The following is a 21,908-nucleotide window of genomic DNA, read 5'->3' on the forward strand; positions in this document are numbered from 1 at the left end:
CTTCGGCCCACAATGTTGTGCCGACCATGTAACCTACTCTAGAACCTGCCTAGAATTTCCCTACCGCATAGCCCTCTATTTTTCTAAGCCCCATGTACCTAGCGAAGGGTCTCCTAAAAGACCTTAAAAAACGGCCACAGGCGTTCTCTGTACTGGCTGCTTATTTCTCTTCCTTGTCCTGACAGTCACCCAGGTGCCCGCTTCTTGCAACCCAGGGGTGACTACCTCCCTGTAGCTCCTATCTATCATCTCCCCATTTCCCGTATGAAGGCCATGGAGCTGAAGTTCTTTAAGGCGCTGCCGTCCAGCGCTCTTCGTGCAGAAATAGGTGACGGGGAGACTAGGGGTCTCCCAAAGTTCCCACATCCCGCACAAAGAACATAGCATTTATTCTGGACCCATGGGCAGCGCATTAACTATGTACTAACAGAGAGGGGAAAAAAACTTACTGGAACCTTAGAGCTGGCGCCCGAGGGTCCTGCACTTCCCCTTACATCCCTGTTCCCGAGGAGGAACACCTTACATTTGTTGAGATAAATCTCTACCAGAAATTTCCAACTGCTCTATATCCTACTGAATCCTTTGACAACTTTCATCGCGGTCCACATCTCCACCAAATTTTATGTTCACTGCTTACTCATCAGCCCTCCGTCTCCCCCACCCCCCCATCTCCCTATCTCCCCCACCCCCCCATCTCCCTTCCGTCCCCCAAGTCACTCCCTCTTCCTTCCTTCCCCACTTCCATCTCCGTCCCTCTCGGTTACACATCTCCCTCCTCTCCGAACCCGGCGGCAGTGCGCTCGAAGAGGGGAATGTTGGTGCTGTGGTCGCTAATTGTGGCCGTGTTGGCGGCAGCGGTGCTGCTGCGAACGCTGTGGCCGTGGGCATGGGTCGAGGCGCCGCTGGTGTGGCGGGTCCTGACCACGGCCGTACGGTTGCAGCGGTGGGCCCGGCGACGGCCGCCCACCACCCTGCTTGACCTGCTGGTGCAGCGGGCACGACGGAGCCCGCATAAGCCGTTTGTGGTGTTCGAGGGCCGGCCACTAAGCTACGGGCAGCTAGAGACCGAGAGCAACCGCGTGGGGCAGGTGTTGCGGGATACCCTCCGCCCCGGGGACTGTGCCGCGCTGCTACTGCCTAATGGGCCGCTCTTCCTCGCCGCCTGGTTTGGCCTGGCTAAACTCGGCTGCGCCGCCGCTTTCCTCAATACCAACATCCGCGGACAGAGCCTGATTCACTGCTTCAACAGCAGCGGGGCTCGGACGCTTCTCACCGCTACAGGTGAGTCTTGTCTCCCACCGCCCCCCCCCCCCCAGATAAACGCCCTAATACCTGTCGGTACCCTCACACCCCGGACCCCCGAGCCCTGTTCACCGCCGCAGGGACGTCACGTCTCGTCTCATCCCACCCGATAACACCCCTGTACTCATCGACACCCCGCACCCTGTTCACCGCCGCGGGGTGGGTCTGATTCTCTCCACTGGGATAAACCACTCTCCGGGACCCTACGCTTTGCTCGCTGCCGCAGGTGGGGTGCATCTCTCCCACCCCCACCCCTTCCCTGGCACCCGGACCTCACCCTACGCACCCAGCTATCTAGTCAGTTTCTGGGTCTCCCTCCCCCGCCTCGGCTCCGGGACTTCCCCGGTTCATCATCATAGGTGAGACGCTCGGATATCTCCCCACCCTCCCACCCCCCAACACACACAAAAACACACCATGTCTCCGTCACAGATTGCTGCTGTCTGAGCGGCGTTATGGCTGCAGAAAAGTTTACCGAATTGTTTTAGTGAATTATCGAGAGCTTACGTGGCCGGTGAGCGGAAAGTGGTGGCTTGTCATTTACGAGTGTTTAGTTCGGGCGGTCCGAGTGCTGAAGTTCCCAGCCGTTTCTGCAGTACGGTCGTTTGGTTTGTTTATTCTAGCACTGGATTTCAAAGTGCAGATTAATGACCACAACCTTCTCTTCTCTGCAATTCAACAACACAGTTTGAATGTTTTTCAGACGGTCTGGTTTTGCACTCAGTAGAAACACCATGACTCTCCACCCTCTCATCTTCCACCAGACGCTCTGGATCTTAACTTCTGTAACGAAGGTCATCTAATGTCTTGTCTTCCTCCGCCTTTGTGTTGACACACTAGGTAAATCTGTCTATACTGGCATAATTTATATATTACTATTTAACTATTTATTACTATTCTATTCTATTACCATTTATTATTTCTATTACTATTTACTATTTACTAATAGTAGTATTACTATTACTATTACTATTTATTATTTATGGTGCAACTGTAACGAAAACCAATTTCCCCCGGGATCAATAAAGTATGACTATGGCTATTCTTCTGTAAGGTCAGTGTGTTTCTCAGAAGCCCAAAGATCTCTTCTATTTCCAGTGTGTTTCCCACACCAGGTAAGTATCTTTGTTTAATGCTGAACAATTACTCCTTTATTAATAATCTCTTCCTTCCTCTGCTCTTCTCTCTTCACTCTTGTTCCCCTTAAAATATCTATCTCTGGCTTTAGTAATCATTGTGAAGGTAGAGCAGAGCATGTGGTGTATAAGAATTTTAATAAACCATTCAACATGATAGTTATAATTTATAATTATCATGGAAAAGGATAGAATCAAAGAGGACAGGAAAATTTTTAATTGGGGAAAGGCAGATTATGAGGCTATAAGGCTAGAACTTGCGGGTGTGAATTGGGATGATGTTTTTGCAGGGAAATGTACTATGGACATGTGGTCGATGTTTAGCGATCTCTTGCGGGATGTAAGGGATAAATTTGTCCCGGTGAGGAAGATAAAGAATGGTAGGGTGAAGGAACCATGGGTGACAAGTGAGGTGGAAAATCTAGTCAGGTGGAAGAAGGCAGCATACATGAGGTTTAGGAAGCAAGGATCAGATGGGTCTATTGAGGAATATAGGGAAGCAAGAAAGGAGCTTAAGAAGGGGCTGAGAAGAGCAAGAAGGGGGCATGAGAAGGCCTTAGTGAGTAGGGTAAAGGAAAACCCCAAGGCATTCTTCAATTATATGAAGAAAAAAAGGATGACAGGAGTGAAGGTAGGACCGATTAGAGATAAAGGTGGGAAGATGTGCCTGGAGGCTGTGGAAGTGAGCGAGGTCCTCAATGAATACTTCTCTTCGGTATTCACCAATGAGAGAGAACTTGATGATGGTGAGGACAATATGAGTGAGGTTGATGTTCTGGAGCATGTTGATATTAAGGGAGAGGAGGTGTTGGAGTTGTTAAAATACATTAGGACAGATAAGTCCCCGGGGCCTGACGGAATATTCCCCAGGCTGCTCCACAAGGCGAGAGAAGAGATTGCTGAACCTCTGGCTAGGATCTTTATGTCCTCGTTGTCGACAGGAATGGTACCGGAGGATTGAAGGGAGGCGAATGTTGTTCCCTTGTTCAAAAAAGGTAGTAGGGATAGTCCGGGTAATTATAGACCAGTGAGCTTTACATCTGTGGTGGGAAAGCTGTTGGAAAAGATTCTTAGAGATAGGATCTATAGGCATTTAGAGAATCATGGTCTGATCAGGGACAGTCAGCATGGCTTTGTGAAGGGCAGATTGTGTCTAACAATCCTGATAGAGTTCTTTGAGGAGGTGACCAGGCATATAGATGAGGGTAGTGCAGTGGATGTGATCTATATGGATTTTAGTAAGGCATTTGACAAGGTTCCACACAGTAGGCTTATTCAGAAAGTTAGAAGACATGGGATCCAGGGAAGTTTGGCCAGGTGGATTCAGAATTGGCTTGCCTGCAGAAGGCAGAGGGTGATGGTGGAGGGAGTACATTCAGATTGGAGGATTGTGACTAGTGGTGTCCCACAAGGATCTGTTCTGGGACCTCTACTTTTTGTGATTTTTATTAACGACCTGGATGTTGGGGTAGAAGGGTGGGTTGGCAAGTTTGCAGATGACACAAAGGTTGGTGGTGTTGTAGATAGTGTAGAGGATTGTCAAGGATTGCAGAGAGACATTGATAGGATGCAGAAGTGGGCTGAGAAGTGGCAGATGGAGTTCAACCCAGAGAAGTGTGAGGTGGTACACTTTGGAAGGACAAACTCCAAGGCAGAGTACAAAGTAAATGGCAGGATACTTGGTAGTGTGGAGGAGCAGAGGGATCTCGGGGTACCTGTCCACAGATCCCTGAAAGTTGCTTCACAGGTGGATAGGGTAGTTAAGAAAGCTTATGGGGTGTTAGCTTTCATAAGTCGAGGGATAGAGTTTAAGAGTCGCGATGTAATGATGCAGCTCTATAAAACTCTGGTTAGGCCACACTTGGAGTACTGTGTCCAGCTCTGGTCACCTCACTATAGGAAGGATGCGGAAGCATTGGAAAGGGTACAGAGAAGATTTACCAGGATGCTGCCTGGTTTAGAAAGTATGAATTATGATCAGAGATTAAGGGAGCTAGGGCTTTACTCTTTGGAGAGGAGGAGGATGAGAGGAGACATGATAGAGGTGTACAAGATAATAAGAGGAATCGATGGAGTGGATAGCCAGCGCCTCTTCCCCAGGGCACCACTGCTCAATACAAGAGGACATGGCTTTAACGTAAGGGGTGGGAAGTTCAAGGGGGATATTAGAGGAAGGTTTTTTACTCAGAGAGTGGTTGGTGCGTGGAATGCACTGCCTGAGTCAGTGGTGGAGGCAGATACACAAGTGAAGTTTAAGAGACTACTAGACAGGTATATGGAGGAATCTAAAGTGGGGGCTTATATGGGAGGCAGGGTTTGAGGGTCGGCACAACATTGTGGGCCGAAGGGCCTGTACTGTGCTGTACTATTCTATGTTCTATGATAGTTTCATTCAGAAAGTCAACAGGAAAACTTGGCTGTGTAGATACAGAATTGGCTTGGCCTTAGAAGGTAGAGGATGGTTGTAGATGGAGAGTATTTGGCCCGGGAGTCAATAACCAATGGTGTCTACAAGGATTTGTACTAGAACCCCTGCTCTTTGTGATTTTTATAAATGAGGAAGTGGAAGGGTGGGTTAGTAAGTTTGCAGATGGTGCAAAGGTTGGTGTTGTCACAGGATGTAGAGCTGGGCTGAGAAGAGGCAGATGGATTTCAGTCAGAAAAGCGTGAAGTGATTCACTTTGGAAGTTCGAAGGTGAAGACAGAGCACAAGGATAATGGCAGGGTTCAGAGCGGTGCGGAGGAGTGGATTAAAACATGTCTCATGTCTTATGAGGAGAGGATGAGTGAGCTAGGGCTTTCTCTCTGGAGTGAAGGAGGATCGGAGGTGTTCAAGATGATAAGAGACATAGACGGAGTAGATGGCTAGAGTGGAAACGGCTCATACAAGGGACAGAATTTTGAGGTGATTGGAAGAAAGTATAGGAGGGATGTCAGAGGTACATTTTTTACACAGAGTGGTGGATGTGTGGAACACCCTGCCAGGGGTGATAGTAGAGGCAGATACATTAGGGACATTTAAGAGACGGATGGATGATAGAAAAATCAAGGGCTCTGTGGGAGGGGGAGGGTTAGATTGATCTCAGAGAGGGTTAAAATCTCGGCACCATGGGCTGCAGGGCCAGTGGTATGATATAGTGCTCCGTGGTCTATGTTCGGGGCAGAGCTGTGGGTAGTTGTGGTGATAGGTGACCAATATGTAAATTTCATTGTTTTTTCATTAGTACCTTAAATGTGTGATTTACTTTTTAATAAAGTTTTAATTTAATATTATAAGCTTTATAGCATAGGATGTGGTATTTGTTATGTCACACAAGATGACCAAAAGGTGATGTGGGCTGAGTGAATGAAATCTGCTGGTTTATCATTTCTAGAACTATGGAGTTCAGTAGAGGATGTGTTGCCAGCTCTGAGAAGTGAGAAGGTGATGGTTTTCATTCTCGATGGAGAGTACGCTGGAGAGGATGTGGAAACCCTGAAAGATAAAATACAGGCTGCATCAGATGAGCCACTGCCTGCATCCTTGAGGTCAGGGGTCACCTTCCAGAGTCCTTTTATCTACATCTTCACTTCCGGAACAACAGGTATGAAGAGATGTATCCCCAACAGGCTGTGTCTCTGATAAAATTCAGATTCATTCAATTGTCATATGTACATCAAAACACACAGTGAGATGTGTCATTTGTGTTAACATCCAAAGATGTGCTGGGGGCAGCCTTCAAGTATGGGCAGGCATACCTGCACCAGCAGAGCATGCCCACCGTGTTTGGCAGAATAACAGAACACAGCAAACGACAAAGCGGCAACAGTGAAACCAGACCTGTTCCTCCCTCTCACGCACCCCGTACACAGTCCTCTAATCCCAGACTCCAGTGGACGTGTGTATTCCCCATCTGTTCACTGACATTTTCAACAGTGAAACCAGACCTGTTCCTCCCTCTCACTCACTTTTTCTTTCGACACTCTGAATATACTTACAGTAACTAATTTTTCTCCATATTTATCATGTATCATGAGGATATTGATGGGCTCACAGAGTGCATCACTGATTACATCAACTTCTGTGTGGACGGCAATGTTCCAACAAAAACTGTCCTTTGTTATTCAAATAACAAGCCATGAGTAACAAAGGACATTAAGGACATCCTGAACGCTAAAAAGAGGGTGTTTAGAGATGGAAATAGGGAGGAGCTGAGGGGAATACAGAGGGACCTGAAAGCCAGGATCAGGGAGGCTAAAGACAGAAAGCTTGAGTGGAAACTCCAGCAGAACAACATGAGAGAGGTCTGGAGTGGGATGAGGACCATCACTGGGTTCCAGCAAACTAGCAACAGAGGAGCTGAAGGCAGTGTGGACAGAGCCAACGAACTTAACCTGTTCTTTAACAGATTTGACATTGTGGCCCCTGCCCATCCCCCACATGAGTCATCTGTTGTCAGCCCCCAACTAACATATTCCACTCTCCCCTCCTACCCCTCCTCACAGTCCCCCACTCTGCTCTCATGACTATACCCCTCCCCCACATGAAACCACCACGGTGGGCTTCACAGCTGAACAGGTGAGAAGACAGCTGAAATGTCTTAACCCAAGCAAGGCTGCAGGACCGGATGGTGTCAGTACCAGGGTGCTCAAAGCCTGTGCCCCTCAGCTATGTGGAGTACTTCGCCATGTCTTCAACCTGAGCCTGAGGCTCCGGAGGGTTCCTGTACTGTGGAAGACGTCCTGCCTCATCCCTGTGCCGAAGACGCCGCGCCCCAGCGGCCTTAATGACTACAGACCGGTGGCATTGACCTCCCACATCATGAAGACCCTGGAGAGACTTGTTCTGGAGCTGCTTCGACCTATGGTCAGGCCAAACTTAGGACCCCTCCAGTTCGCCTACCAGCCCCGACTAGGAGTTGGGGATGCCATCGTCTACCTGCTGAACTGTCTCTACGCCCACCTGGACAAGCCAGCGAGCACTGTGAGGGTCATGTTTTTTGACTTCTCCAGTGCGTTCAACACCATCCGCCTTGCTCTGCTGGGGGAGAAGCTGACAGCGATGCAGGTGGATGCTTTCCTGGTGTCATGGATTCTTGATTACCTGACTGGCAGACCACAGTATGTGTGCTTGCAACACTGTGTGTCCGACAGAGTGATCAGCAGCACTGAGGCTCCACAGGGGACTGTCTTGTCTCCCTTTCTCTTCACCATTTACACCTCAGACTTCAACTACTGCACAGAGTCTTGTCATCTTCAGAAGTTTTCGGATGACTCTGCCATAGTGGGATGCATCAGCAAGGGAGATGAGGCTGAGTACAGGGCTACGGTAGGAAACTTTGTCACATGGTGTGAGCTGAATTATCTGCAGCTTAATGTGAAAAAGACTAAGGAGCTGGTGGTAGACCTGAGGAGAGCTAAGGTACCGGTGACCCCTGTTTCCATCCAGGGGGTCAGTGTGGACATGGTGGAGGATAACAAATACCTGGGGATACGAATTGACAATAAACTGGACTGGTCAAAGAACACTGAGGCTGTCTACAAGAAGGGTCAGAGCCGTCTCTATTTCCTGAGGAGACTGAGGTCCTTTAACATCTGCCGGACGATGCTGAAGATGTTCTACAAGTCTGTGGTAGCCAGTGCTATCATGTTTGCTGTTGTGTGCTGGGGCAGCAGGCTGAGGGTAGCAGACACCAACAGAATCAACAAACTCATTATAAGGCCGGTGATTTTGTGGGGATGGAACTGGACTCTCTCACAGTGGTGTCTGAAAAGAGGATGCTGTCTAAGTTGCATGCCATCTTGGTCAATGTCTCCCATCCACTACATAATGTACTGGGTGGGCACAGGAGTACATTCAGCCGGAGACTCATTCCACCAAGATGCAACACAGAGCGTCATAGGAAGTCATTCCTGCCTGTGGCCGTCAAACTTTACAACTCCTCCCTTGGAAGGTCAGACACCCTGAGCCAATAGGCTGGTCCTGGACTTATTTCCTGGCATAATTTACATATTACTATTTAATTATTTATGGTTTTATTACTATTTAATTATTTATGGTGCAACTGTAACGAAAACCAATTTCTCCCAGGATCAATAAAGTATGACTATGTATTTCATTGTACTGTTGCCATAAAGTTAACAAATTTCACGACATATTAGGTTATTACTTTATTGTCACCAAACAATTGATACTAAAGCATACAATCATCACAGCGATATTTGATTCTGCACTTTGCACTCCTTGGAGTACAAATCGATAGTAAATATAATAAAAATTTAAATTATAAATCATAAATAGAAAATGGAAATTAAGGTAGTGCAAAAAAACCGAGAGGCAGGTCCGGATATTTGGAGGGTACGGCCCAGATCCGGGTCAGGATCCGTTCAGCAGTCTTATCACAGTTGGAAAGAAGCTGTTCCCAAATCTGACCGTACGAGTCCTCAAGATCCTGAGCCTTCTCCCAGAGGAAAGAGGGACAAAAAGTGTGTTGGCTGGGTGGGTCGTGTCCTTGATTATCTTGGCAGCACTGCTCCGACAGCGTGCAGTGTAAAGGTCACTGATATTAAACCTGATGATGATGATGATGTCACTGATATATTGGTCTGGTTTGTGAAGGAGCAAGACTCTGTGACTCTGCCTTGGTGTATGGTGATCTTTTTATACATTGGATACCCTGGCTTCTAATGTCATACTATAGTTGAAAGTTTATTTAGTGAGCCATCAGATTTAAATAAATCAGAGGTTGAGCTGTTGAGATTTGATTGCTTGTACCTGCTTTAAAGGTTTACCTAAAGCTGCCATCATCAACCATCTGCGGGCCCACCAAATGGTCAATTTCATCACCTCATGTGGCATACACAGTAGTGACGTCCTGTACACTACCCTGCCTCTGTATCACAGCTCAGGCTGTCTACTGGGGATCTGCGGCTGCATTAATGTCGGTAAGCAAATTCAGCGCTCTCTGTAATCTCTTCGTTCTGCCACGTTCCTCCCCTGGTGGGAAGTACCCAGCAAGGGAGAGAGGAAAATAGCCCCCAGTTCTCTTCATGGGGTGTATATATTTGGGGGTGTATATATTTGTGGCTGTATTTCCTCAGTATCTGACACTGTTACACAAACTGGCCAAAATGAACATAAAGATTTGTGTCCTGATAGAGGGTCTTGGCCCAAAACATCGACTGTATGCTTTTCCACAGATGCAGCCTGGCCTGCTGAGTTCCTCCAGCATTTTGTGTGCGTTGCACAGAGATTAGAGAGATGCTTTGAACGGGTCGGTTCTGAGTGCGTGAAGGACAGTGGTCAGTCCCACCCACTGAGCAGCAAGAGCACAGCAGGAGCCTATGAAGCTGCTTTCTGTGTATCATATAACATATAACGATTACAGCAGGGAAACAGGCCATCTTTGCCCTTCTAGTCTGTGCCGAACTCTTACTCTCACCTAGTCCCACTGACCTGCACTCAGCCCATAACCCTCCATTCCTTTCCTGTCCATATAGATATCCTATTTAACTTTAAATGACAACATCGAACCTGCCTCAACCACTTCTGCTGGAAGCTCGTTCCACACAGCTACCACTCTCTGAGTAAAGAAGTTCTCCCTCATGTTACCCCTAAACTTTTGCCCCTTAACTCTCAACTCATGTCCTTTTGTTTGAATCTCCCCCACTCTCAACGGAAAAAGCCTATCCACGTCAACGCTATCTATCCCCCTCATAATTTTAAGTACCTCTATCAAGTCCCCCCTCAACCTTCTATGCTCCAAAGAATAAAGACCCAACTTGTTCAACCTTGCTCTGTAACTTGGGAGATGAAACCCAGGCAGCATTCCGGTAAATCTCCCCTGTACTCTCTCAATTTTATTGACATCTTTCCTATAATTCGGTGACCAGAACTGTACACAATACTCCAAATTTGGCCTTACCAATGCCTTGTACAATTTCAACATTACATCCCAACTCCTATACTCAATGCTCTGACTTATAAAAGCCAGCATACCAAAAGCTTTCTTCACCACCCTATCCACATGAGATTCCACCTTCAGGGAACTATGCACCATTATTCCTGGATCCCTCTGTTCTACTGCATTCTTCAATGCCCTATCATTTACCATGTATGTCCTATTTTGATTAGTCCTACCGAAGTGTAGCACCTCACATTTATCAGCATTAAACTCCATCTGCCATCTTTCAGCCCACTCTTCTAAGTGGTCTAAATCCTTCTGCAAGCTTTGAAACCCTACTTCACTATCCACAATTCCACCTATCTTAGTATCATCTGCATACTTACTAATCCAATTTACCACCCCGTCATCCAGATCATTAATATATATGACAAACAACATTGGACCCAGTACAGATCCCTGAGGCACATGACTAGTCACCGGCCTCCAATCTGACACACAGTTATCCACCACTACTCTCTGGCATCTCCCATCCAGCCACTGCTGAATCCATTTTACTACTTCAATATTAATACCTAACAATTGAACCTTCCTAACTAACCTTCTGTGTGGAACCTTGTCAAAGATTGTCCATAGAGACAACATCCACCGCTTTACCCTCGTCAACTTTCCTAGTGACCTCATCAAAAAATTCAATAAGATTTGTCAAACATGACCTTCCACGCACAAATCCATGTTGACTGTTCCTAATCAGACCCTGTCTATCCAGGTAATTATATATACCATCTCTAAGAATACTCTCCATCAATTTACCCACCACTGACTTCAAACTCACAGGCCGATAATTGCTAGGTTTACTCTTTGAACCCATTTTAAACAATGGAACAACATGAGCAATACGCCAATCCTCCGGCACCATCCCCATTTTTAATGACATTTGAAATATTTCTGTCAGAGCCCCTGCTATTTCTACACTAACTTCCCTCAAGGCCTAGGGAATATCCTGTCAGGACCCGGAGACTTATCCACTTTTATATTCCTTAATAGCGCTAATACTTCCTCCTCTTTAATCATCAGAGTGGCCACTGGGTACGCTCTAATACCTGACCGTTCCCCTTCCCCTTCCTTTTCCTAACCGTGACCCACTTGTCTTCCTCCCGTGGCCCCGGTGTGACCACCTGCCTGTAACTCCTCACTCTCCCTGACCAGACGAAGGTCATCGAGCTGGAGCTCAAGTTCCCTAATGCAGTTCTTTAGGAGCTGCAGCTCGGCGCACCTGGCGCAGATGTGGATGTCTGGGAGGCTTGGAGACTCCAGGGCCTCCGACACCGATTACAACAAGCTGCCCTCACACTCATACTTCCCCCCTTTCCTCAAATAGCAGGAAAAATTGAAAACCAAACCTTCTTCACCTCGCCCGTTTCCACCTAAGCCCGTTGAGCCAAAGCCCTTAGGCCTTCACTCTGCTCCCGGCTAACTCCACTGCCTGCAAAACGATGCTGCCCGCTGTATAAGGCTGTGTTCCTTTTAAATCTTCCGCTCTTCACTGCCTGACGACACATGCCTGCGCAGTCCTGCCTCTCTTAACTCCGATGAAAAAATGAAAAATTCAAAATGGCTTCTGCCGCACTCCCATTGCGATTCTCCAACTTCCTTTTCTGAATTAAACCCAAATCAGGATTTCTGACCTTCTAAATCTTCCGCGCTTCACTGCCCGACGTCACACACCTGCGCAGTCCCACCTCTCTTAACTCCGATGAAAAAAACAAAAAATTCAAAATGGCTTCCGCCACACTCCCGCTCCGATTCTCAGATTTCCTTCTCCGTATCTCCATGAAAGGACTGAGCTTGCCCAGGTGGATTGGAGGGGGCACTGGTGGGGATGACGGCAAAGCAGAGATGGCTGAAGCTTCTGGGAATAGTTCACAGGATAGATATGTTCTGCAGAAGAAGTCATTCTTAAGTGGAAGGGGTAGATAACCGTGTCTGACAAGGACTGTATAAAAGCCAAGGAAAGGGCATATAAGGTAGCAAAAGTAAGTGGGAAGCTGGATGATTGGGAAGCTTTTAAAATCCAACAAAAGGCAACTAAAAAAGCTATAAGAAGGGAAAAGATGAAATATGAGGGCAAACTAGCCAATCATATAGAGTAGGATACTGAAAGTTTTTTCAGTTACATAAAGAGTAAAAGGGAGGTGAGAGTTAATAGTGAACCATTGGAAAATGATGCTGGTGAGGTAGTAATAGAGTCAAAGAAATGGCAGATGAACTTAATGGGTACTTCATATCAGTCTTCACAGTGGAAGATACTACTAGTATGCCAGAGGTCCATGAGTGTCAGGGAGCAAGAGTAGTCCTATTGCTAATACAAGGAAAAAGTGCTAGGCAACTTAAAGATCTTAAGGTGCACAAGTCACCTGGGCCAGATGGACTACATCCCAGAGTCCTGAGAGAAGTTGCTGAAGAGATAATGGATGCATTGGTCGTGGTCTTTCAAGAATCACTTGATTCTGGCATGGTCCTGGAGGACTGGAAGATTGCAAATGTCACTCCACGCTTTAAGAAGGGAGGAAAGCAAAAGAAAGGAAATTATAGGCCAGTTAGTCTAACCTCAGTGGTTGGGAAAGTGTTGAGAGTCTATTATTAAGGATGAGGTTTTGGGGTACTTGGAGACTAATGATAAAATAAGTCAAAATCAGCATGGTTTATTTGAAGGGAAATCTTGCCTCACAAATCTGTTTGAGTTCTTCAAGGAAACAGCCAGCAAGGTGGACAAGAGAGAGGCAGTGGATGTCATTTACTTGGATTTTCAGAAGGCATTTGATAAAGTGCCACACATGAGGCTGTTATCAAGATAAAATTCCTATGATGTCACAGGAAAGATACTAGCATGGATAGAGGAATGGCTGATAGGCAGGAGGCAGCGAGTGGGAATAAAGGGGCCTTTTCTGGTTGGCTGCCAGTGACTGGTGGTGTTCCTCAGGAACCAGTATTGGGGCTGCTACTTTTCACATTGTTTATCAATGATTTAGATAACGGAGTTGATAGCTTTGTGGCAAAGTTTTCGTATGATACAAAGATAGGTGGATGGGTAGGTAGTGCTGAGGAAGCAATGCAATTGCAGCAGGACTACAATTTGAGAGGGAGAAGGGAAAATCGGAAGTGTCAATATTACAGTTGAACAAAGGGGACTATGGAGCCGCGAGGGAGGAGCTGTCCAAAGTTGACTGGAAAGATACCCTAGCAGGGATGACAGTGGAACAACAATGGCAGGTATTTCTGAGAATAATGCGGAAGGTGCAGGATCAGTTCATTCCAAAGAGGAAGAAAGATTCTAAGGGGAGTAAGGGGCGACCGTGGCTGACAAGGGAAGTCAAGGACAGTATAAAAATAAAAGAGAAGTAGTATAACATAGCAAAGATGAGCAGGAAGCCATAGGATTGGAAAGTTTTAAAGAGCAACAGAAGGTAACTAAAAAGGCAATACGGGGAGAAAAGATGAGGTACGAAGGTAAGCTAGCCGAGAATATAAGGGAAGATAGTAAAATCTTCTTTAGGTATGTGGAGAGGAAAAAATTAGTTAAGACCAAAGTTGGGCCCTTGAAGACAGAAATGGGTGAATTTATTATGGGGAACAAAGAAATAGCAGACGAGTTGAACAGGTACTTTGGATCTGTCTTCACTAGTGAAGACACAAACAATCTCCCAGATGTAATAGTGGCCAGAGGACCTAGGATAACGGAGGAACTGAAGGAGATTCACATTAGGCAGAAAGTGGTGTTGGATAAACTGATGGGACTGAAGGCTGATAAATCCCCAGGGCCTGACGGTCTGCACCCCAGGGTACTTAAGGAGGTGGCTCTAGAAATTGTGGACGCATTGGTTATCATTTTCCAATGTTCTACAGATTCAGGATTAGTTCCTGTGGATTGGATGGTAGCTAATGTTATCCCACTTTTTAAGAAAGGAGGAAGAGAGAAAACAGGGAATTATAGACCAGTTAGCCTGACATCAGTGGTGGGGAAGATGCTGGAGTCAATTATAAAGGATGAAATAGCGGCACATTTGGATGGCAGTGACAGGATCGGTCTGAGTCAGCGTTGATTTACGAAGGGCAAAATCGTGCTTGACTAATCTTCTGGAATTTTTTGAGGATGTAACTATGAAGATGGACATGGAAAAGCCAGTGGATGTAGTGTACCTGGACTTTCATAAAGCCTTTGATAAGGTCCCCCATAGGAGATTAGTGGGCAAAATTGGAGCACATGGTATTGGTGGCAGAGTACTGACATGGATAGAAAATTGGTTAGCAGACAGGAAACAAAGAGTGTGGATTAACGGGTCCCTTTCAGAATGGCAGGCGGTGACTAGTGGAGTACCGCAAGGCTCGGTGCTGGGACCGCAGCTGTTTACAATATACATTAATGATTTAGATGAAGGGATTAAAAGTAACATTAGCAAATTTGCAGATGACACAAAGCTGGGTGGCAGTGTGAAATGTGAGGAGGATGTTATGAGAATGCAGGGTGACTTGGACAGATTGGGTGAGTGGGCAGATGCAGCTTAATGTGGACAAATATGAGGTTATCCACTTTGGCGGCAAGAACAGGAAGACAGATTACTATCTGAATGGTGTCAAGTTAAGAAAAGGGGAAGTACAATGAGATCTAGGTATCCTTGTTCATCAGTCACTGAAAGTAGGCATGCAGGTACAGCAGGCAGTGAAGAAAGCTAATGGCATGTTGGCCTTCATAACAAGGGGAGTTGAGCATAGGAGCAAAGAAGTCCTTCTGCAGTTGTACAGGACCCTGGTGAGATCACACTTGGAGTATTGTGTGCAGTTTTGGTCTCCAAATTTGAGGAAGGACATTCTTGCTATTGAGGGAGTGCAGCGTAGGTTCACGAGGTTAATTCCCGGGATGGCGGATTTGTCATATGTTGAAATATTGGAGCGACTGGGCTTGTATACACTGGAATTTAGAAGGATGAGAGGGGATCTGATTGAAACATATAAGATTATTAAGGGATTGGACACGCTAGAGGCAGGAAACGTGTTCCCGATGTTGGGGGAGTCCAGAACCAGAGGCCACAGTTTAAGAATAAGGGGTAGGCCATTTAGAACGGAGTTGAGGAAAAACTTTTTTACCCAGAGAGTTGTGGATCTGTGGAATGCTCTGCCTCAGAAGGCAGTAAAGGCCAATTCTCTGGATTCTTTCAAGAAAGAGTTAGATAGAGCTCTTAAAGATAGCAGAGTCAAGGGATATGGAGAGAAGGCAGGAACTGGATATTGATTGTGGATGATCATGCATGATCACAGTGAATGGCAGTGCTGGCTCAAAGGGCCAAATGGCCTACTCCTGCACCTATTGTCTATTGACTTGGACAAATTGGAAGAATGGGCAAAAAAGTGGCAGATGGAATACAGTTTTGGGAAATGTAAGATAATGCAGTTTGGTAAAAGGGACAATAGTGCGGACTATTATCTAATGGGAAGAAAATTCAAACACCAGAGGTGCAGAGGGACTTAGGAGTCCTTGTGCGAGACTCCCAAAAGGTTAATTTACAGGTTGAGTCTGTGGTAAAGAAGGCAAGTGCAATGTAGGCATTTATTTCAAGGGGAATAGAATATAAAAACAAGGAGGTAACGTTGAAGCTTTATAAGACACTAGTCAGGCTGCACTTGGAGTATTGTCAACAGTTTTGGGCTCCATATCTCAGTAAGGATCTGTTGTCATTGGAGAGTGTACAGAGGAGGTTCATGAGGATGATTCTGGGAATTAAGGGGTTAACATATGAGGAGCGTTTGGCAGCTTTGGGCCTGTACTCACTGGAATTTAGAAGAATGCGGAGGGATCTGATTGAAACCTACCATATGTTGAAAGGACTAGATAGGGTGGATGTGGAGAGAATGTTTCCTATGGTGGGGGTATCCAGAACTAGAGGGCACGGCCTCAAAATTGAGAGGTGACCTTTTAGAACAGAGGTAATGAGGATTTTTTTTTTAGCCAGAGAGTAGTGAATCTGTGGAAGGCTCTGCCACAGACTGCAGTGGAGGCCAAGTCAGTGGGTATATTTAAAGTGGAAGTTGATAGTTTCCTGATCGGTCAGAGCATCAAGGGATATGGTGAGAAGGCAGGTTTATGGGGTTGAGTGGGACTTGGGATCAGCCATGATGGAATGGAGGAGCAGACTCGATGGGCTGAATGGCCTAATTCTGCTCCTATGTGTTTTGGTCTTATGGACTCCAGTTGCCTGGGTATCCTCTCCCGCTGCTGTCTTAGTCACAGACGAGTGGAAGCCAGAAATGATAGAGAGGGAGCTGGAAAACCTTCAGCTTTTCCCCCGGTGGGTCTTAATGTTCGAGAACATAGGAGAGGTCCATTTGGATTAGATTAGCTTTATTTGTCACATGTACATCGAAACATCCAGTGAAATACGTTGCTTACATCACCAACCAACGTGGTCCGACGATGTGCTGGGGCAGCCCACAAGTGTCACCATGCTTCTGGCACCAGCATAGCATGTCTACAACTTACTCACTCTAACCCGTAAGTTCTTGGAAAATGGAAAGAAACCGGAGAACTTGGAGGGAATCCACGTAGTCACAGGGAAAACGTACAAGCACCTCACAGACAACAGCGGGTATTGAACGCTGATTGCAGGTACCTGGGTGGATGTGCGTGATGAAGCACAATGTAAAGGGAAGAACATGGTCAAAATCCTGGAGAACTCAGCAGAGTAGGCAGCATCACAGAAAGGGAAAAACAGTCAGTGTTTTCGCCAAGCATGGTCACCTGGAAGAGTTACTGGAGGGGATTTTGAGGGACAGGATCTGCCTGCATTTGGAAAAGTGGAGTCTGAATAGGGACAGTGGCCGTGGAGTGCTGCTATAACTTGCTGCTTTGTTCACTGCCAATGACACAGGTGCGACTATTGTCCTGCGTCGCAAGTTCTCTGCCACCCACTTCTGGGACGACTGTCGGAAGTACAACGTGACGGTTATCCAGTATGTGGGGGAGCTACTGCGGTACCTCTGTAACGTTCCAAAGGTAAGTCAGGCCAAGTTATGGGATGGGAGGCCATTTCACTTGGTTAAATTGGCTCTTGGTGGGACAGTCCTGTCAGCCCATCTCCCAGCTGGATCAGCAGGGGACTTCCACTGCCTATGCCTACCCTTCCATCTGATCACTGCACACCATCCAGAAAAAAGAGCCATTCATTTCAGTGCCCTGCGTTCTGTCTGATTATCACTTCTCAACACACGTCAGTACCTGTTCCCCCTTTTTATGTGCTCCAGCCTCATTGGTTGACCTGTGTAGCATCATTTTGAACCCCTTCCAAAAATCTAAATAGAACACAGTTTTCCCCAATCCCATCCTCAAAGGTCCAACAGATCATTCCACATGATGTTGCAAATTATCTCTCATACCCATCCATATCCTTATTGATGGTTTGACTGATTCAGTTCCTCCCATCACGGTTAAAGTGAGTTCCAGATACTTAATGACTCCTTGAGTAAGCCCAGTCCCCGTTTTCCCCGTGACCTCTCTGCTCCAAGGTGGCCCTGATCTTTGAACAATCCGGAGATGAATATGTGCCACAGTGCGCAGTGGTTATAGCTCAGGTCATCGGAATTTGGAGTTCAGTTCGTGCTGTTCTCCCGATCCTGTGCGTCTCCTCCCACAGTCCAAAGATGCACCAGGTAGTAGGTCAGTTGGTCATTGTGAAGTGATTAGGCTGGGGTTAAATAAAAGGTTGCTGGGTAGCATGGCTTGTTTGGCCAGGAGGGCCTGTTCTGTGCTGTGAGTAGGTGAATGATGAAAATGGGTTCCTTTTCTGTATCCTTGCTGCACCCACTGTAAACTTCCACCTTGATGGGATCTCTCTTCACAGCCATCCTCCAACTGGCCTTGGATCTGAAACCTTTCAACCCTGGAACCACTCCAATCATACTTGCTTGCATCCTCTTTAAACTCTTCATGCCCTTTCTGAATGGTGTTTGTTTGACAAAGCTTTCTTGTTGGGTAATGGTTCAAATTCAGAGGTTTCATCACAAGTGGAATATTACAACGCCAGCAAACCATGGCACCCAGACAGAAACTCTGTGCAGTTAACACCACAAGTTCATTGTCATCTGCACAAATCCACGGCTACACAGGGTCAATGAAAAACTTACTTGCAGCAGCCTCACAGGCCCAGAGTGTCAGGTACACAACATTCACAAGAAAAGCTTAAACAAAATTATGTGCAAGAACTTGTTTAGAATTAAATAAAAGACAAGATATAGCATTGCCCTAACCAAGTGCACTTGTGAAATCTGTGTAAACTCTTGTGACTTCCTCTGTGGGGGATTGCAAAGTAAGGGAGAGGCAAAGATTTCCTGTGTCTTGCCCAAGCCCTGGTGTTTAAGGCAGCTTCAGTTGTTTTTGATACTGTGGGAGTGAAGTGAAGGTTTGGCAACAGGACGACTTGTGCAAGAGTCAAGCGGAACCAGTTAAAGCGGACTGCTTCCTTAGATTTAACAGTGTCCTTGGTATCTGCAGTATATTTCTGGAGGCAAAGACGGAGAGTGGAAAATGTGAAGAATCTGGTATCTTTGGAAATGATGCCCATCTGGAGGAGGTTTGTGTGAGAGTTGGGAGAGGGGGAGTTAAAGGGAGACTCCAACACCAGCTCATCTGCAGAATTAGAAGATAGAACAGCACAGCACAGGTCCTTCGGCCCACAATTTTGTGCTGACCCTTTAACCTGCTCCACAATCAATCTAACCCTTCTCTCCCACATAACCCTCCATTTTTTTTTATCATCCAAGGGCTGTCGAAGAGTCTCTTAAGTGTCCCTAATGTATCTGTGTCTAACACAACCTTTGGTAGCATGTTCCATGCACCCACTGCTCTGTGTCAAAAAGACAACCTGCCTCTGATGTCCCCCCCATCCCTTCTTCCAATCACCTTAAAATTATGCCCTCTCGTATTAGCTATTTCCACCCTGGGGAAAAGACCCTGGCAGTCCAGTCTGTCTATGCATCTTATCACATACATCTCTATCAAGAGAATTCTCATCTTCTTTCACTCCAGAGAAAAGCCCTGGCTCACTCAACCCAGCGTCTTAAAACGTGCTCCCTAATCCAGTCAGCATCCTGGTAAATCCCTGCAACCTCTCTAAATCCACATCCTTCCTGTAACGAGGTAACCAGAACTGGGCACGATATCCCAAGTGTGGGTAACATACCTCACAGCTCTTGGACCATAAAGTATTGAAGCAGAATTAGACCATTTGGCCTGTCGAGTCTGCTCCGCCATTCCATCATGGCTGATTTATTATCCCATTTAATCCCATTCTCTTGCCTTTCCCCCATAATCTTTGACACCCTAACTACTCAAGACCTTCTTGAACTCAGTCTCCAAACTAATGAAGGCCAGCATACCAGACACCTTCTCGACAACCCCATCAAGTTGTGCAGAAACTCTGAGGGAAGTAAGTGGCTGAACTTTTGCCCCTTCCCTGCTGTTCATAGAAACATGGAAACATACAAAACCGACAGCACAATACAGGCCCTTTGGCCCACAAAGCTATGCTGAACATGTTCTTGCCTCAGAACTACCTAGAGTCACCCATAGCCCTCTATTTTTCTAAGCTCCATGTACCTATCCAGGAGTCTCTTTAAAGACCCTATCGTATCCGCCTCCACCACCATCGCCAGCAGCCTATTCCACGCACTCACCACTCTCTGCGTAAAAAAAAAACTTACCCCAACATCTCTTCTGTACCTACTTCCAAGCACCTTAAACCTGTGCCCTCTCGTGCTAATTCGTATTGCCGAGAGCGTGAGTGCAGCTGAGGCTGTCTGTGACTGGCTCCAACATTCCCAGAGGGGAACAGCACTCCCCTTGTTGAAGGAATTAGATTCAAGTTTAGTTTCCAGTAAGTATTGAGCATTTTGCATTGAACTATTGGAGCAGGAAGATAAAGGTAGCAATGCACGGAGAACGTGGTTCATCTCTTCCAGCAACTGAGGTTCTGCTCCTGACAATGAGAAGGTGCAGACCAGTGGACTTCTGTGACGAAACAACAACAATGATTAAATAAGGACACTCTTTGAAGTGGAGGAAGTTCTGTTCACTTGACAGTGGGAGTGATGCTGGTGAGAGGTAGCATCTCTTTAACCCTTTCCTGCCGGAGGCTGCAGATGGAGAGTGGACACTGGGACATGGACGGGGGTCCGTTGGTGTCACTGATGCAGAATATGTCTGCCTCAGACTTCCCTGGAGACTTCGCACTGGTTTGGGGTTTAGTAACTGCTTGCCCGGATTAGAGAGGTAATTGAATGGTAATTACCTGGTTTGAGTCACACAGCAACAGCCCATCCTGCCCACAGTGTCTATGCTTACCATTATGTCCTTACTCCACTAATCCCATTGACCAGCATTTGGCTGCAACCACTTGCCTAGAAACAAAGAATTGTGAGAGTCTCTACCTAAAGAGGTGGAGTATCAGAATCCAGTTTAATTTCACTGATGTATGTCATGAAATCTGTTGTTCTGCAGCAGTGGTACATAAAAAGCTCTAATTACAAAAAGAAATATAGACTCTGTTTCCACTTTATTGGGTAGTATGTGTACCTAATAAACTGGCCACTGAGTGTACATTCATGGTCTTCTGCTGCTGTAGCCCAGCCACTTCAAGATTCGACATGTGAGTTCAAAGATGCTCTTCTTGACGCCACTGTTGTAACACATGGTTATTTCCCTTCCTGTCAACTTGAAGCAGTTTGGCCATTCTCCTCTGATCTCTCTCATTAACAAGGCATTTTCACCCACAGATCTGCCACTCACTGGATTTTTGTTTTTGTTTTTTGCACCATTCTCTGTAAACACGGTTGTGCGTAAGAATCCCAGGAGATCAGTTTCTGAGATGCTCAAACCACCCAGTCTGGCACCAAGAATCATTCCGTGGCCAAGGTCACTTAGGTCACAATTCTTCCCCATTCTGATGTTTGATCTGAACAACAAATGAACCTCTTGACCATGTCGGCATGCTTTTATGCATAGGTTTGCTGCCACATTATTGGTTGATTAGATATTTGCATTAATGAGCAGCTGTACCTAATAAAGTGGCCATTGAGTGTGTGTAATTAAAAATTAAACATTGTAAGGCAGAAACTCACAACATTTAACAAGCTTCTAGTTAAGTGTTTGAATTAGGGTTAGGATTTACACCCTTTGTGAAAACAATCCTCCTTGGTCCCCACCTACTCATTATCCGTTACCCTTGACCTGTGCCCTTGGGTTTCAGGTTCCTCTGCTCTGGGGAAACACTTTGCTCTGCACTGATGTGGGTAGAACATAAATGGACAATTGCTTATACTGGCAGCCAACGTCAAGAAGAAGAGGGATGTGTTTCAATATCTCCTTTCATAATCTTACAACATCTCTCACCATATTACAGAGAAGGGACAAATTTTGGAAGTATAACCACTGGACAGATAAGGCAAGGGTTGCATTGGGTGCCAGGGCTCCTCCGGCTCAGAAATCATAAGACCATCAGAGCAGAATTAGGCCATTCGGCCCATCGAGTCTGCACCACCA

At 46.3% G+C, this 21,908-nt stretch overlaps 2 protein-coding genes across 3 annotated transcripts in view; one reads left to right on the forward strand and one right to left on the reverse strand.

The window, feature by feature from the left end:
* Window positions 1–2,058, reverse strand: part of gatm (glycine amidinotransferase (L-arginine:glycine amidinotransferase)) — a 35,458-nt gene extending 33,400 nt beyond the window's left edge. Inside the window, exon 1 of the mRNA XM_072277901.1 lies at window positions 1,810–2,058. Coding sequence (XP_072134002.1) covers window positions 1,810–1,842 — 33 coding nt within the window. The 5' untranslated portion in view covers window positions 1,843–2,058. The remainder of the gene's footprint in view (window positions 1–1,809) is intronic.
* The window catches only part of LOC140209621 (long-chain fatty acid transport protein 2-like), a 72,941-nt gene continuing 51,768 nt past the window's right edge, over window positions 736–21,908 (forward strand). The window contains exons 1-4 of one of the 2 annotated variants that reach the window (XR_011889029.1): window positions 736–1,281; window positions 5,813–6,022; window positions 9,204–9,362; window positions 17,245–17,369. Coding sequence is in view for 1 of the 2 variants with exons in the window: in XM_072277898.1 (XP_072133999.1) it covers window positions 813–1,281; window positions 5,813–6,022; window positions 9,204–9,362; window positions 17,245–17,369 (963 nt within the window). In the remaining variant the exon portion in view is untranslated. The remainder of the gene's footprint in view (window positions 1,282–5,812; window positions 6,023–9,203; window positions 9,363–17,244; window positions 17,370–21,908) is intronic. The other variant, XM_072277898.1, reaches the window with a different exon arrangement.

The sequence above is a fragment of the Mobula birostris genome, chromosome 14, assembly GCF_030028105.1.
Source record: "Mobula birostris isolate sMobBir1 chromosome 14, sMobBir1.hap1, whole genome shotgun sequence".
NCBI lineage: Eukaryota > Metazoa > Chordata > Chondrichthyes > Myliobatiformes > Myliobatidae > Mobula > Mobula birostris.